Below are 19,034 nucleotides of genomic sequence, written 5' to 3' on the forward strand. Positions count from 1 at the left end.
GCACCCCAAATACACTCCTCAACATCGAAACTGCAACACCAAGAAGGAAAAGTCGTGAAATTATGGAAATCGCAGGATTGATAGATATGTTTCAGTATGGTGTATAAGCGGCACGAGCAGAAATACCCGCTTACACGCCTTGGCATGCTATCAACAAGGTCATTAATGGTTGTCTGAGGAACGTTCTACCCCGCTGAATGCAATTGGGCACGCAAATCATCAAGATGCATCTGGCAGCTCCCTATGTAGTTGCCCAATGGGAGAGAAGTCCAGAGATGCTGCACGCTATGGTGGCACATTCAGGCTACGTTGGCTGCTCAGTTGCACGAACCACATGTGGCCTGGTGTTGTCGTGTTGAAAAATGGTTCTTGGGACACTTCGGAAAAATGGCCGTACCGCTGGTTCCAAGACCAAATCAACACAATGCTGGGCTGTTCATCTACCTGGAATGAAGACTAGAGGGGTCCGGCTACCGTACATTATGCCCCCCACACCATAATCCTGGGATTAATATCGGTGTGATATTCTCTTATTAAAGCCTCTTCATGGCGTTGCCCACGTGGTCTCCATGCCAATCTCTGGCTATCATTGAGTCCGAGACAAAAATGGGACCCATCGCAGTAGAGGGTAGACCCCCATTCCAGCCTCCATTGCCATCTTGCTCTGCACCATGATAGCCTTCGAGAGCGCTGGTGTGAGGTCAACGGCTCACCTGTCACTGGACGTCAGGCTGGTAGCCCATTGGTGTACAAGCGCCTTCTAGTGGTTTATGTAGACACTGACGCTCTAGGCTTGGGATGTGACGTCTAGTTTCACTCACAGTACAGAATGGATCACTACACGCCATTCTTGTAATCTGGCGATCCGTCCGTGCGGAGCTTCGCCTTTGTGCACCTCTTGCGGTCATTTGAGTTTGTCGTCACTCTCCAAACCGCTGGGGTACGTAACGCCGGACAGTGCTGACAACGCGGCCTCCGAGCGTAGCGATCAGCCGGAGGGATAAACCGAGGTCTCTCAGTTGGCGATAACAGGCATGTCAATGAACAGAAGGCATCGCCAAACCCCGTCACATGACTTTATCTGATTTTTGAAGTTTCATGTGGCTGCAAAAAACGTACTTCTGATCCGGCTTTTATACCATTGAAGCCCCTCCCACAGGTCACCGATTGGTTCTTGAATCATTTGCATATATTAGCGACACTTTCTACATCCTTGATTTGCATATTCTTACGGCTTGTCCTTCTTGGTGTCTCAGTTTCCATGTTGTGGAGTGTAGCGACCACACGCTCAGCAGCGCGGTACGCCGATGCTCAGCACTCTGTACTCCTCCAGCTCAGATCGCTCCCGCTGCACCAGCTGTAACACATGACTGACGACACGTGTGGTTTACGACGCTCAGTGGGAAATCATCCAAAGGGGAAATTGCGTCTTTTTTAGTTTATGAAACTAGATGTTATGCTGTCGCTGCTGCCAGAAGGGGGAAGTAGATGTATCTGCGCCAGCGGAGCGATGCAGAGTTCACATAGAGGCAACGACCCCAATATTCTTGTAATCACGTGGCAACATTGTAACAGCAACAGAGCCTGTTTATCCACAGATGTAGCAGGTCTGTTAATCGTGATAGCCGAGTCCGGGACATTTATTGTCGGAGCTGAACTTCTCCCAGCATCCCCTACTTGTTCAGTGTCTGCACATGTGCTGGGGACATCTGTACTCCAGGATCTGTATAGGCAGTGAAGCTAAGCTAGTAGGAGGGTGTTTGTCTATCAGCTTGCTGACTGTTTCCAACGACTATTATAGGAACCACTTCTATTTAAAATGATATTTAAAGGTGGCTTATAGTCCTCCAGATCTGCTGTCAGGGGAGCGCTGCCCATTGGGGGACATCATTATGTGTAGGCTGTAAATGGCAATTTATTGCTATATGGTTTTTTATGACTGAGTATCATATAGGATAGGATTAGATACACGGCTCAGCAGACAGTATCACACATGATAGGATTAGATACACGGCTCAGTAGACAGTATCACACATGATAGGATTAGATACACAGCTCAGCAGACAGTATCACACAGGATAGGATTAGATACACGGCTCAGCAGACAGTATCACACATGATAGGATTAGATACACAGCTCAGCAGACAGGATAGGGTTAGATACACAGCTCAGCAGATAGTATCACACAGGATAGGATTAGATACACATCTTAGCAGACAGTATCACACATGATAGGATTAGATACACAGCTCAGCAGACAGTATCACACAGGATAGGATTAGATACACAGTTTAGCAGACAGTATCACACAGGATAGGATTAGATACACAGCTCAGCAGACAGTATCACACAGGGCAGGATTAGATACACAGCTCAGCAGATAGTATCACACAGGATAGGATTAGATACACGGCTCAGCAGACAGTATCACACAGGATAGGATTAGATACACAGCTCAGCAGACAGTATCACACAGGATAGGATTAGATACACAGCGCAGCAGACAGTATCACACATGATAGGATTAGATACACAGTTTAGCAGACAGTATCACACAGGATAGGATTAGATACACAGCTCAGCAGACAGTATCACACAGGGCAGGATTAGATACACAGCTCAGCAGATAGTATCACACAGGATAGGATTAGATACACAGCTCAGCAGACAGTATCACACAGGATAGGATTAGATACACAGCGCAGCAGACAGTATCACACATGATAGGATTAGATACACAGCTCAGCAGACAGTATCACACGAGAGGATTAGATACACTGCTCAGCAGACAGGATAGGGTTAGATACACAGCTCAGCAGACAGTATCACACATGATGGGATTAGATACACGGCTCAGCAGACAGTATCACACAGGATAGGATTAGATACACGGCTCAGCAGACAGTATCACACAGGATAGGATTAGATACACAGTTTAGCAGACAGTATCACACATGAGAGGCTTGGATAGTGAGGATGAGCAGGGAGTATCACACAGAAGGAGTTTAGATACAGCAGTGAAGCTGATGGGATTATACTTTGGTTCAGCAGTCAGTATCACACGCCGATAGCGATACGGACAGAACTTGCGAGTGTAAATAAAACATTTATTCACATGAGCGCATCTTCCCTCGCAGCGACGCTGCATGTCCTCCCATTGGGCGATTCCTCGTAAGGAAGTGCCCATTATTTCCTATGGGATCGTTAAATAATCACACCGCACCCGTGTGCCATAGTGGAAGCACTTGTGATTTTTTTCACGTGCATTTTTCACGCTTTTGCAAGTACATCGGTCAGATGTTTTTTTAAATTAAAACCGTATCGCGCGCGCATTGCAATTTTGCAAGCATGATATCGGTCGGAGTTTTTTGGAGTGACCGTTTTGAGCGATCCTCTTTGCATACTTTATTGTAGCTACTATAGAATATGCAGGCGGAGCGGGACACTCATAGAACAATACAGCTGTTTTGCATAAACAAACAGCTGTATTCTTCTCCACTATGACTGCCAGTGTCCTGGCTGTGAATTCACAGCAGGACACAGGCACAGAGAATCTTATCAGTGCAGCTGGCTGATAACAGCTGATCGCTCAGTTCTGGCAAGCTAGAATTCAGTGATCAGCGAATCGTACACGAAAACTGCACGATGTTCCTGCATCTAGACAGAACGAGGATCGCTCAAAAGACGGCTTTGAGCGATTTTTGAGTGATTCTTGTTGTGTCTAAAAGGGCCTTGATATACAGCGGCTCAGTAGGCGTTATCACACATGCACCCGTTTAACCCCTTAAGGCCCAAGCATGGTACATCTACAGGGCTTGGTCCTGGACTTTAATGTCAGCCGCCAAAAAAGCAGGATTAAAGCTCTCGGTCGGGAAGGGGGAAACAGTTTACCTCTCCCCTCCCGCCGCCGCCCCCGTAATCCGAGACTATACCGATAGTATAGCAAGACATCGGAAACAAAAGGAGGAACCCGTTCCTGGACCTTGTTTAGCGGGAACATACTCAGTTTAAAAATAAAGAACTTTAAATTGAAAAAATTCTTTTTACCCCTAATAAAAGGAAAAAGCGGGAAAAAAGGGCAGATAAAAAAAATTAATAAAACAGCCCCGTGTGACACCGGAAAAAATGCTGCAGCCGTATGATTGGGAGCTAAAGAAAGAAATAGGGCAGTAAAACCACCACATGGGTAAAGTAGTGTCTGGTGCTAAAGGGGTTAAGGGCTCGTTCACACAAGCGGATCCGCACAGTGTAATAATCAGTGAACAGAACCAGTTGCCTGAGTGTCCCGGACTTACCTGCACAGTCAGTGCACATATATGCAGAATAACATCATGTGTGTGTTATTTGTGCACACAAGCGCGGCGCAGCGAAATACGGGGTGAAGGCGCATTGTAGTCACGGAATTATCCTGCATATATGCCCGGTTAAAATGTGTATAAGCCCTTGTGAGCCCGGGCCGAGGCCTCTGTGACACGGGCTACAAGACACAGGTATGTGAAGCTGAGGGCTTCCAATAGGTTCTTTCAGGCTACAAAACATCTCATGTGAAAGAGCCCGTTGGACATCAGGAGCCTCACATACATGTGTTATGTAGCCCGTGTGAGAGAGGTCTAAAAAACAGTATCACACATGAGAAGGATACACCTAGAGATAGATAGATATGAGATAGAGAGATAGATAGATAGATAGATAGATATGAGATAGATAGATAGATAGATAGATAGATAGATAGATAGATAGATAGATAGATAGATAGATAGATAGATATGAGATAGATATGAGATAGATAGATATAAAATAAATTGATAGATATGAGATAGATAGATAGATAGATAGATAGATAGATAGATAGATAGATAGATAGATAGATAGATAGATAGATAAATAAGAGATAGATAGATAAGAGATGGATAGATAGGAGATAGATAGATAGGAGATAGATAGATAGGAGATAGATAGATAGGAGATAGATAGATAGATAGATAGATAGATAGATAGATAGGAGATAGATAGATAGGAGATAGATAGATAGGAGACAGATAGATAGGAGATAGATAGATAGGAGATAGATAGATAGGAGATAGATAGATAGATAGGAGATAGATAGATAGGAGATAGATAGATAGGAGACAGATAGATAGGAGATAGATAGATAGATATGTGATAGATAGATGTGATAGACATGATAATTATTTAATATAAAATGTCTATTGATGTTGTAATGACTTTCAGCTCTGTGGAGTCTAAAGGACACACACAATCTAATCATGGTATTTGCTAGCCAATGGATGGGTGATGTATTTGCTCTAAGTACATAAGAAGTTGCTCAACCAGTTTATGTGTAGATCTGTGTCCTATACTGAGTGTTTATCTAGCCCCCCTTCCACTCCCATCCTGAAACTTCTACAACAAAGGAATTGCTTCAGCCTGAGCACATGTTGATAAGGTTGTCTGCATGCTAAAGAATACAAAGTCCATACTATGGCGGACGTGAGAGAGGGTGGGCAGAGAGGTGGGCAGAGAGGTGGGGGATTCTGTATGATCCGACAAATGAGAATCCTATATGTTACTGATGTAACCTGTTGCACGCCCATTGTGTGTCTGTACAATAAAAGGCCCTGTCTGGCTGTTTCTGGACGGAGAGCCATTTTTAACATGAGATTCATACCTTGTGTTTGACTTGGTCAGTGTGCGCATACTGCTTCCACACAATTAGGAAAGCGACAAAATACCCCAAAGCCTGCTGGAGAAAACCGTAATCCAGCACAATTGGCGTCCCTGGGTGGGCGAGTGGATCTGTGAGGTCACAGCCTGGAACGTACAGAGATCGGCAGATGGCACGCAGAACTCAGGGGCCCGAAAATCTACAGAACACGGTAAGATTGCTTTATCTACCTGTGTCAAAGCTGGGTTCTGACTGCTTTTCTGCCTGTTCCTGAGCCAGACTGGACCTTCACTGAAAGACAGGTAATAACTCTAGTTCTGTCCACTCGGGAAAATCACCACGTTACCTGTCTAGGGGTATTTTGTACGCTGTGTATGCTGTTATGTCTGAGACGGTTAAAAATTGTGTATACAAGACCAAGAGATAAATTCTGTGAGGGTTAATGTGTCGGGAGGGCGGACTCGGCTGTTTAAGTCTGAGGGAACACGCCAGTGACACGTGCTCCTAGGTAAAACTAGTGTGAGGTTAGGAAGATTTATGATACGTATACTTAACTTTATGATTGAGCGTGTTATGTTCTCATATGTGGAAAGGTATATACTGTGAAGGCTGATTTCTCCAGAATATTATTGAGGTTTTGGTCATTGAAAATAATCGTCAGTCTCTGTGTATAGCTAAATGTCCTGTCTAGGACGTGTACAGGAAGTGCTCTTCGGGATTGCTAGTAGACCTTGGGTTGATATAAAGGTAGATGAGATATATACCTTGGGTTGATATAAAGGTGGATGAGATATATATATACCTTGAGCCGTTGTGGGTATTCTCCAGTAATCCCGTCTGTCTGGTATTATAGAAAGAATGTGCAGTGTTTATTGTTGGGGGGAGGGCTGCTGATAAGAGTGAGCTGAAAGCTTTTTCCAATTAACCCTTTCTGTTTACTTTGTCGTTCCCTGTGTTTTGTAGAATTAATGTGCATTATAATTCTGAGTGGGAAAGAGGTTGTATGGAAAGGATTTGAAGAAAGCAGATTTTACAAGAGAAACAGTACTGTGTGCAGAAACTTTGAATAGAATAGAATAAGCAGGTAGCATAGAGTTGAGCAAAGTGAGCAAGGACAAAGGTCATAGAGCTTGTCATCTGGTTGCTGAAGGCAGCAGAGTTTACTGAACATGTAGAAATGTTATACAAAGAGAAGGACCAGGAAAAGTTGCAGAAAGAAATGTTAGGTCATGGACAGATAAGATAGGTTGTAGAAAGTTTTCAGAAGATGAGCAGGAAGCCTAGCAGAAAGAAAGGTGTTTTTAGATTGCTAGGAGGAGGTATAATGTAGTTAAGAGATTGAAGAGGAGAAAGCATGTAGGGGGGTATGTGTATTGCTTATGAACAATGTAATGTCTTTGTGTTGACTGCGGCCCCTCCCTGTAATGGCGGCCGTGCTTGCAATGTTTACAATCCAACATAGTGTGACTCTGCAGTAAATGTAGTGAGGCCTGCCCCCACCCTGAAGTTATTTCCCCCCATGTGCTCACTTTCAGGGTGTGTGATGTTACTTCCGGTCCCTCCCCATCCGGGACAGGACCTGGCCCCGCCCCTTCCTCCTCCAGCGGCCATCTTGCCTCACCTGGACGTGCTGCTACTCAGCAGCCATTTTGCCTCACCTGGGAGTGCTGCTGCCCCTGGCCCCGCCCGTTCCTCCGGCAGCCATTTTGCCTCACTTGGGAGATTTGTAGCCCCGCCCCTTTCTGCCTCTGGCGGCCATTTTGCTGCATTTGGGAAGCCTATATTTCCCAATGCCACTGTATCCAGTGCTAACATCATGATTGTCTGAACAAAGGTTTTGTTTGACCAGACTTTGTTACGCTCCAAGATGTGGCCACTTTGGATGTGTGATAAGTTCAGGGAAACAAACCTTTGTGGAGATGCAGCTTGGGACATAGTAGATGACTAAGCTGGTTTATAGTGCATGGAAGATTGGAGTTGATGCATGGGGGACAGAGGCCAGGAATACATGACAGGGGACGCTCTCTCATGTTCCCAGGGGCTCTGTTTTCCACTGCCCGCTTCTCCAATGGATGCTCAGACAGATGATGTTATGGAAGGCTCCTACAGATGGAATAATTTCACTATAGTCACCCAGCAAACTTTTTCATGCAATTTGGTGAAGTAATTTTACTTTTTATGTGAAGAAAGAGGGACTGAATTGCCCAGAGTAGGATGTTAATTCATCCGTATTCTTTAGTTTTTTCTTTAAGTCTTTTGTATATTCTAGTGTCAGTCTACACTGAAGCTATAATTATATTCCGACAGGAGAGTAAAAGCTAAACGCTGGCCATACCCTGAAATACTATTACACTGGGTGACGTAAAATTTGAATCGTGTGGCGCCCCCTTGTGTTAAAAAATGCTAACTGCGACCTGAAGGAAAAAAAAAAAAAAAAAAAATTTTTGTAAGATTTTCGCTCAGACTTCGCTGCATACAATGTCACCTTGACCTACAAAGTGCTTGTTTTTGTGCCTCTTGGTTTACTAGTTTGAACGCAATGACTCTTTTTCCATTGAGTATTGCGGTTCAAAAGGGGGGAGGCATAGGTGATCTGGGTCATAGATGATCTAGGTGTTGTAGATCAGCTATTGGGTTTGAAAAAAAATAAATAAATGATTTTGTGCTACAAGATTCCGAGCCATGTGAAATAGAACATCAGCACGATTATTTAGTACTAATACAGTAAGAAACTGCAGATATGCAAACAGTTACCAGAACCCCTGTTGATAATGCATATGTTGAGCTTTTTGCAGATGGTACCAGGGTGAGGATTGATGACTCCACATCGGATATGCAGTGGTCACACAACAAGATGTCCTAGAAGCAGAAGCTCTGCCTCCGCATGTCACAGTACAATAAGCGGAATGGAAGGCCCTCACTGAGGCGTGTAGAGTGGCGAGCGGTAAGACCGGCAATCCTTTACACTGACTCCTGGTATGCATTTGGCATAGCTCATGATTACGGCCCAATATGGAAGGCCAGACAGTTTTTTACCTTAGCAGGACAACCAATTGAGAATGGTGCAACGGTACAGAGTCGCATGGAGGCCCTACTTCTACCTGACAAAGTTGAGAGTTCGCACCGATTCCTACACTGGAGAGACGACACCCTCGCTGACAGCGCAGCAAAGGCAGCGGCCCTCAAGCCGTGGAAGAAAGAAGAAAGATACTGACAGCATGAGTCAGTGGTAAAAAAAACTTTGGACATTGACAAAAATTTGGACTTTGATATGCTAAAGACTTTTACAGTTACCAGCCAGCAAGGAAGGAAAGAATAAATGGACTAATATGGGAACAGCAGAAACAGGACAGCGTGTGGTGACCAGTCAACAGCACTTGCCCACCACAGTTCCTGTATCCCATGATGGCCCAGCTGATGGACGCAAAGACCCACCTAGTAAAGCAGTAATGACGACGACGCTTGAAAGAGGTTGGGCGACTTCTAGGTTCTCTGTAGCTGCTGCATCATTTGTCCGGTTTAGCATGATCTATGCCATGGGTAAGTCAGGGCAGAAGTAAATTTGCCACACCACACTTGCCGGGACCACTCTACCCATTTCAGGGATTGCAAATTGACTACGTTCAGCTCCCACTTGTTGGGAAGTATGAATACGTGCTTGTTGTTGATGTCTTTGCAGGTTGGAGGCCGACCCTGTTACCAAGGTAAACAAGTAGGTAACCGCAAAGAAGCTCATGAACGAGGTAAACTGTGAATATGGGGTACCAGAGGTGATTCAGAGTCAGACAGAGGTATAAACTTCGCAGGTGAATGTAACATGTCATGTCTGCTCTGGGTGTATCCCAGGCCTTTTACATACTCTACCATCTTTAGAGTAGTGGAAAGGTGGAGAGACGTAGTGGCACGCTAAAAAGTAAGATACTTAAAAATGACGCCACTTTGGAAAGACTGTCATCCAATAGCCTTATACAGTGTTAGATATGAACCCAGGGGGGATTATACATTATCTCCCTACGAGATTGTTTGGGCTAGCCCCAAGACTAGGTTGTTACTATCCTCAGTGGTTACAATTACAATCTGATGTGTTGACTGAGTATGTGATTTTCGTTGTTAAAGAACTAACCAAAGCCTATGCACAGGTGTTCTCTTCCAGACTCAGAGGCAGACACTGGGACACATATCTTGCAGCCTGGGGATTGGGTGTGCGTCAAGAAGTTCCCCAGGAAGCACCCTCCTGAGCCCCGATTTGATGGCCCCTACCAGGTGCTTCTGACTACTGCCACAGCTGTGAAACTAGCCGAAAGACTTACATGGATCCACGCTTCATACTGTAAGAAAGCTTCAGATCCGGGAGACCAGTCTTAGTTGTGCCAAAGACGTTACTCTGGTTAGGGCTAGTGAGAGAGGAGGGTGGCAACTGGAATCCTTAGTCGGAAGAATATGGGGGTATGGTTACCTTCTAGTATAACTCGTCCAATGCTCAAGTAGCTGCATATTCCTTCGACTATTGTACTGTGGTCCCGTGTCTAGGCGCAAGATCCCACCGCAGGCCAGATTTAGCTCAGTCCAGCTGGTTATATGACTTATATACCCGGGGAATACAATATGTTTGTGCCACTGATAACGTCTGGGGAGAAGACTGCCGTTATTGGGGATTAGTGGGATGGAACGCAGGAACAGACTAGTCCTATAAACCGCGAAGTGCCTTAAATAAGAAAAATAGGAGCGGGAAATCCCTAATTAGTCGTATAACCCTCCTTGAGAATAATAAGGACAGCAGGTATTGGAAGGCTGAACTTAGTATGTTGCTTGGTTTTAATGCGGTTTTTACATTAACCATGGGAGATCCAAGCCCGGGGGACGGGGAGACTTATAGTCTGGGGACATACCGGTACGGGAGGATAGATCCCTTAGGGAAGTTTAAAATAAGGGGTATGGTAGATGCAGCCGAATGGAAGCCTTCACTTAGTCCCGTGCCCATAATTAACCCCCTCCGCCGTAAGATAAAGACCTTGACGAACATGATGATCATAGCCGACCCTACCTTTGAGGACACCTTGACAGTAGCGACTGGCTACTCTGACCAGAATCTCTGGTTGGAGTTGATGAGGTACAATGCTAACAGGAGCAACAAGTCTAACTGTTGCGTGTGCGGTAGTGCCCGACTACACTCGGGGATGGTCCCCCTAAATCTCCCTGTAGATGCTGAAGAGTGGTTTATTAGTCTCTTCACGAACATTTCCGCTAATTTCACTGTCCGTGAGAAATGGAAGAAGGAATACTCTATAACTACTTAAGTGTTTGCACCGGAGAGAGTATTACTGACTACCCTGGAAACTACACCTGCCAGGCAAATAGGCAGGGTGGAGGGAGATTTTTGGGGAACTCACCAACGGGTATTGCTCCTCCTACAGTATGATAGGAGGGGAATAGATGCAGAATCAGGTCCAGTCCTTAGGAGACGTTTACTGGCTTTGTGGAGACATGAGGTAGAGGACCCGCCTGGAGGGTAATTGGACAGGGGAGTGTGCCTTAGTAAAGCCCTTATGCTCCTCCACATCCTGTCAGACACCAACGTTTCCCTTGTTTGAAAAAGATGAAGAGCCAGTTCCGATAATGCCAACCACATGCGCTACCAAAGAAAAAGGAGAAATGTACTAGTACTGTGCCTGCCCCGATCTCCTAAGATGGATTGTCAGTGGAATTCCCATTTGCCTAGGGATAGTGCAGAAGACCTTAGGTTCCGGCGAGGGCACACCCTGTGGGGTGTTAACTTGTACAGATAGAGGGTATGGATGCCCGGAAATGAGCCCAGGGAATCCATGGCCTCCCTCTGAGGTAAGGTAGGGATCCCCCCCCCCCCTCCTAGGAGTAGGGACTTACGGGCAGTGGGAAAGCCCTGACGCAAGGGTGAGGCGACTTGGACGTGTTCACCATAAGGACTATCTCCAGGAGGGACATTGGTGTGGGTGAAGATTAGGGAGTCCCACGCCGTGCGTACCTGTGCACGCTACTAGTATTGTAACATTATACTAGAGCGAGAAGAGAGACCCCTGGTGGTAGTTTTGATCTACACATGTACATTGACGTCATGGGATAGCCAAGGGGGGTACCTGACAAGTTTTAAAAATTAGAGACCAAGTTAAAACTAGATTCAAGTCCATTTTCCTGATCATTATGGTAAATAAACGTTGACTGGATTAATTATGTTTATTATAATTAGTAGTGGTTTATAAATTATACTGGAGACGCCTTATAGGGACTAGTCGACCAATAGGACCTACCTCGACTATGACTTTTTTAAAAATAGAATGGCCTTAGAGACGACTTTAGCTAAAAAGGGGAGTGTCTGAAAGATGACAGGGGAGACTTGTTGTACCTACATCCTAGACGACACGTGACCCGCGGGTAAAGACGCAGTTGTCATTAAGAAGCTGACCACACTGACTAAAAAGAGCTAACTTTTGGGACCAGCACTCGCCATGGATGAGCGGGTGGTAAAGGATCCTGGCACAGACGGGCGTCGCTGTTGTATGTGAACTGATGATTACCTTTTCTGTTCTAGTCTGCTGTGTTATCCCCTGTGTCAGAGAGACCTGTGAAACTGATGCTGGAAAAGCCGCTCCCACCATGAGTTTGCTGGATGCATCCCCAGAAGGAGTGGACAAGTCCTACACCCCCTTGAAGACCCTAAAACGAACCTTCAACGCGCTCCAGTTATAGGCTCATGCGCAGAGAACTGTGAAAATTAGAGGATAGACATTTTAAGGGGGGATTGTGATAGACATGATAATTATTTAATATAAAATGTCTATTGATGTTGTAATGACTTTCAGCTCTGTGGAGTCTAAAGGACACACACAATCTAATCATGGTATTTGCTAGCCAATGGATGGGTGATGTATTTGCTCTAAGTACATAAGAAGTTGCTCAACCAGTTTATGTGTAGATCTGTGTCCTATACTGAGTGTTTATCTAGCCCCCCTTCCACTCCCATCCTGAAACTTCTACAACAAAGGAATTGCTTCAGCCTGAGCACATGTTGATAAGGTTGTCTGCATGCTAAAGAATACAAAGTCCATACTATGGCGGACGTGAGAGAGGGTGGGCAGAGAGGTGGGCAGAGAGGTGGGGGATTCTGTATGATCCGACAAATGAGAATCCTATATGTTACTGATGTAACCTGTTGCACGCCCATTGTGTGTCTGTACAATAAAAGGCCCTGTCTGGCTGTTTCTGGACGGAGAGCCATTTTTAACATGAGATTCATACCTTGTGTTTGACTTGGTCAGTGTGCGCATACTGCTTCCACACAATTAGGAAAGCGACAAAATACCCCAAAGCCTGCTGGAGAAAACCGTAATCCAGCACATAGATAGATAGATAGATAGATAGATAGATAGATAGATAGATAGATAGATAGATAGATACGAGATAGATAGATAGATAGATAGATACGAGATAGATAGATAAGAGATGGATAGATGGATAAGAGATAGATAGATAGATAGATAGATAGATAGATAGATAGATAGATAGATAGATAGATAGATAGATAGATAGATAGATACGAGATAGATAGATAGATAGATAGATACGAGATAGATAGATAAGAGATAGATAGATAGATAGATAAGAGATGGATAGATAGATAGATAGATAAGAGATAGATAGATAGATAGATACGAGATAGATAGATATGAGATAGATAGATATGAGATAGATAGATAGATAGATAGATAGATAGATAGATAGATAGATAGATAGATAGATAGATATGAGATAGATAGATAGATATGATATAGATAGATAGATAGATAGATAGATATGAGATAGATAGATAGATAAGAGATAGATAGATAAGAGATGGATAGATAGGAGATAGATAGATAGGAGATAGATAGATAGATAGATAGATAGATAGATAGGAGATAGATAGATAGATAGATAGGTAGATAGATAGATAGATAGATAGATAGATAGGAGATAGATAGATAGGAGATAGATAGATAGGAGATAGATAGATAGATAGATATGAGACAGATAGATAGGAGATAGATAGATAGATAGATAGATATGTGATAGATAGATAGATAGATAGATAGATAAGAGATAGATAGATAAGAGATGGATAGATGGATAGATAGATAAGAGATAGATAGATATGAGATAGATAGATATGAGATAGATAGATAGATAGATGTGAGATAGATATTAGATAGATAGATAGATAGATAGATAGATAGATAGATAGATAGATAGATAGATAGGAGATAGATAGATAGATATGAGATAGATAGATAGATAGATAGATAGATAGATAGATAGATAGATAGATAGGAGATAGATAGATAGATAGATAGATAGATAGATAGATAGATAGATAGATAGATAGATAGATAGGAGATAGATAGATATGAGATAGATAGATAGATAGATAGATAGATAGATAGATAGATAGATAGATAGATAGATAGATAGATAGATAGGAGATAGATAGATAGATAGATAGATAGATAGATAGATAGATAGATAGATAGATAGATAGATAGATAGATATGAGATAGATATTAAATAGTTAGATATGAGAGATATTAGATAGGTAGATAGATGAAAAATATTAGATAGATATAATATGAGAGATGAGATAGGTATGAGAGATATCAGATAGATATATTAGATAAACAGATATCCCACTGTATTAGTGTTGGGGAACCCCTGTGTAGTGTCTCCTCTCCCGGGGAAGCCCTGATGCCAGCTCTGCCGGTGGGGGTGAAGCTTCTAGGATTCGGCTGACATATATTCGGCTGTAGTAGTGGGGGGTCCCGCAGCTGCCGTGTCCGGGGGACCCCGGGGAGGAGACCCTGCTGTATATATATATCCAGGTGTAGTAGGAGGTGATGCAGTAATTGGCTATCGGTGAAACAAAGGCAGTGTGCGGTTACCTGGTGGGGGCGCTGTACGTGGGCCCCGTCACCGGCATGCTGCAGTGTTGTCCCCCCGGCAGGTGCGCCCCTCTCTGGAGCGGCGGCGGTAGATGGAGCGCCGGGTGAGATGCTCTGCGGTCCCAGCTGTGTGCCTGGAGGAGGAGACTGCTGTACAAAGGACGGGGCTGCAGCCGCCCCCCGGGCAGCACTAGCGCTGATCTGCATGCAGGGCGCCGCGCCCGCCCGGGAACATGGATGACACACACGGTGCGCCTGGGGCAGCTGTTAAAGGGACACTGCACACCAATACAGCCTCATCTGCTGGGCAGGAGAATGCAATCTATTGCTCTCTGTTATCAGCCATCTGAGGCAGCAAAGGAGCTACTAGCAATTCAGATGAATGTACTCTATTGCTTCCTGATAGCAGCCATTTTCAGCTGTGGAGGGAATGCACTGCTCTCCAGAGTCCTCAGGGTACCAATTCTTAATCTACAATATCTGCAGACTGAAGTATATCCAGAGCTGTATTCAAAATTCTGCTGGCTGTTAGTGGAAACAGTCAGTAAGCAGGTGAACAGATAATAGAGCTCCTAGAATGCAGAGGGGGCAGTTCAGCTTGTAGAACTCCTGGTGTCACAGAATATGGGGGTCTTATGGGTCTGACGTACGGCACCCAGGGGCAACACTTATTTTCAGTACCCAGGATCCTGCACTCGTGCCAGATGGAGCCCAGATCGCACCCTGCACGCCCCAACTATTTTTGTAGTGGGGGGGGGGGGGGGGGGGGGGGTCAGGTGCAAAGGTGAGCAGCCAAACTTTATTGGTCCTTAACCCCTTAGTGACAAAGATTTGTTTCTTTTTTTTAATTTTCGTTTTTTCCTCCCCCTTTTACAAAGATCATAGCTCCTTTATTTCTCCATCGCCGTCGCTGTATGAGGCTTGTTGTTTTTTGCGGGACCAGTTGTATTTTTCCGTGGTACCATATATTATATTATTGTACCATATAATGTACTCAAAAATTTTTTTAAAATTGTAAGTGGAGAGAAATGGAACAAAAACGACATTCCGCCATCTTTCGGTGCGTCTTGTTTCTACGGCGCACAAACTGCAACAAAAATGACCTGATCTCTTTACTCCATGGGTCGGTGCGATTACTACGATACCAAACTTAGGGCTTATTCAGACAGGCATATATCGGTCGAGTGCACTGAAAATAGCTCCGCCCCATCCCACCCCTCCAATTGCAAGTAGTGGCGAGGGGCGAAGAGGGGGAGGGAAGCTTAGTGCACTAGCTCCCGCCCCGCCCCCTCCCCTTGCAGAGAGGTTCAGCGTATATCAGCCGGCCGTGAAAACCCGATCGCTCTCCGCCTGTCTGAATAAGCCCTAATAGAGGTTTTTTTTGCTGTACTACTTGTATTTTTTCTCAAAGACATTTAATTTTTTTAATTTCTCTTCTGCCGCCATTTTCTGCACAAGACCTTTATTATTTTTCCGTCTATGTCGTTGTGCGCGGGCTCGTTTTTTGCGGGATGTTCTGTAGTTTTCATTGGTACCATTTTGGAGTACATACAACTTTTTGTTCGCTTTTTTTGCATTTTTTTCTTGCAGACAGGGTGACGCATTTCTGTCATTCTTTATATATTTTTTTCTGACCTTGTTCATCGTGTGGGATAAATAATGCATTACTTTGATAGATCGGACTGTTACAGACGCAGCGATCCCAAATATGTATTTGTGTTTTATTATTTAGATTATTTTATTATAAATCTGGCAAAAGGGTTATTTTTTTTAACTATTTTTTTTTTTTAATAATTAATAAAACTTTATTGCTCTAACTTTTACTTTCTTTTAGTCCCCAGAGGGGACCACAACATGCGATGCTCTGATTGCTCCTGCAGTACTATATAATGCCATAGCATTACATCATACTACCCCGGTATGGCTTGATCGGCATTCTGCCATGGTTCCCTGCGATCTCATCAGAGGGGGGCATACAGGACCCCCAATCATTGTGGGATATATATTGTGGGGGATTTAAATTCTGATGCATTAAAAGGGTTAAGAGTTCCGATGAGCCGCGCGGCTTATTGGAGCAGTTGCCGCTGGGTGTCGGCTGTAAGAAACAGCTGGCTCCCGCGATTTGTGTATGAAGATCACCCCACGATCTCCCGTGACACGTACCCCGATGCCGCAGGCCATCAAAAGATGTATTGGCAGTCGTTATAGGGTTAACATACAGCGTTTTAACCTCATGCTTGATAAAGACCTATGAGCAACAATCCTATCTCAGTGGAGGGAAATCGCAGTCGGCAGGTCTGGAGGATGCGTATCAGAGGGGCAGGGAGACAATTGGATCTCTTGTAAATGGCTAATTCCGTTATCGCCACAACGAAGGGTTTCCTTCCATGTTCCAGAAAAAGCTAATTGGATCCAACAACCCTCCGGTATGAGTTTGTGAGGCAGTGGGATGAATAGTGATGAGCTTTGCTTGGCAGGAAATACACAAATGTCTCCTGCACACTGGTGAAAGCGACGTCGGGATGTGATTGACGCCCCAATCTCGCTCTCGCAATCCTTCTGAAGCCCTGGATGCAATGCATCTCCCCAGGGAAGCAGCCTCCCATCCCTGCAGGGCTGAAGGAATCCCCCGCTGTGGCTGTCACAACCCCGGCAGGAGATAGTGATCTTCTCCCATTGATTTCAATGGGGTGGAGAGTCCCCTGCCACAGCTGTCACAGCAAAGCCAGAGGATCGCGAGCATCTCCAATTGATTTCAATGGGGCTGGTGCTGCTGCCGCCGCCGGCCCTGTTGGAAACAATGGGTGAGATTGCAAAAAGAATGGACATGCCGCGATTTTGTTTCAAGCGTTCAAACATCACAAATGTGCCTGGAGCCATTGGCTTCATAATTTTGCGATCTCTCGCAGTGCTGGGAAATCGTGCGATTTCCTCGCCAGGGTGAAGGTACCCTAAGGCCGCTTTCACACGGGATATAGAATAGAGAAATTTTCCGATAATGTGATGGCGCTACAAAATGCATGTTGCGAAGCCGCGCTTTCCCACGGTTTCCTTCCCATCTGCGATGTTTTCACTAATACTATATTGCGCAAAAAAAAATGCGATGTGCGATTTTTTTTTTCTTTATAGCTCCCATGCTTCCCTATGGAGCCTCCCTGTTTATCGCATCGCAACGCACGAACTTGCGATTTTAAGATTAGAAACTTTCAAAATCGCGAGACCAGAGCTATTATATTGCCGCGATTTTGTAGCGGTGATATCGCAATCGCTTGAGTGAAAGAGAACTAAGGCCGCACGCAGACGAGCGCGAATCTCGCACAAAACTCACGCAAATATGAACTCCATGTTTTTGAATGAAGTCATACCTGAGCGATTATTTCCCTCGCAGCGACGCCGCACGCCGAGTGATGGTGCCCATTGAAATCAAACAGTTGCTGATACTGACACACCTGAAAGACGCGCCAGAGGACCGCGATTGTGACAGAAGTGATGCCTCGCATCTGCGTGTAAAACGCATCATTCATGTGAATGACTTCATATTCGCACTAGATTCATGCCGTGTGAATGGAGCCTAAATCCACTCAACTTTTCCCAGACCAGAAAGGTGGCAGATTGACATGCAAAGATGGGTGATGAGCCATCAGTATCAGGTAGCACTACTCAGAATACTGGGCTCTATGCAGACACTGAACAGGCAGGGAGTGCTGGGAGATTTCAGCCCCAGCGAGGCTGCTGGGATAGCCCTATAGATCACACATGGTTAATGGGAAGTTGGAGTTGAAAATTCCTAGTAACCATAGAAACACATGTGTCTGTATGAGGGCTGTATACACAAAACGGTAGGACATTTTAATCACGGTTACCTGTATGGCTGTTCATTTGTTATGCTGTATGTAGTGGGACGATGCAGACCCCTCAGTTGTTACTTTGCTGCTGGCAGCCCCTGATGCAGATGGTTCCTGTGTTAATATGGAAAGCTGAGCCTGCAGAACGGGACATCTGCAGAACATAACATTTCTATCCAACGTGAAGATTAATGCGCTTCTACCAAATCCGTCCAAGCTCAGGATGTCTGCGATAATGGTTAACAGGCACCGCAATGCACCCTGGGAGTTCACAGCAGTGTGGGCTGGGGTACTAATAGAGACCCTGCACCCCCGCTGGATGGGAGCAAGGGGTTAACTAATTCAATAGCCAAGATTGTTCACTTTTTTTCCCCAAGAGCCAGGACTTGTGTATTTTCCTTGCAACAAAGCGAGAGGAGAGAAGAACGTGTGGCGGTCTGATCGCTGCCGCGGTATAATGTAATACCGCCATCTGACAGCAGTTCATTAAGTCACGGCACTGGCATAGCTTCATAGGCATACTGCAATGGCAGTGCTGGGGGCCTTAAGAAGACCCCTGGCTGCCGTGGCACCTTGCA

The 19,034-nt window shown here is 44.9% G+C and overlaps 1 protein-coding gene across 1 annotated transcript in view; it reads right to left on the reverse strand.

Annotated features, from left to right (window-relative positions):
- The window catches only part of KLHL35 (kelch like family member 35), a 30,417-nt gene extending 15,688 nt beyond the window's left edge, over positions 1-14,729 (reverse strand). Inside the window, exon 1 of the mRNA XM_066588296.1 lies at positions 14,612-14,729. Coding sequence (XP_066444393.1) covers positions 14,612-14,649 — 38 coding nt within the window. The 5' untranslated portion in view covers positions 14,650-14,729. The remainder of the gene's footprint in view (positions 1-14,611) is intronic.
- Positions 14,730-19,034: the final 4,305 nt, after the last annotated feature.

This window comes from Eleutherodactylus coqui, chromosome 1 (assembly GCF_035609145.1).
Source record: "Eleutherodactylus coqui strain aEleCoq1 chromosome 1, aEleCoq1.hap1, whole genome shotgun sequence".
Lineage (NCBI taxonomy): Eukaryota > Metazoa > Chordata > Amphibia > Anura > Eleutherodactylidae > Eleutherodactylus > Eleutherodactylus coqui.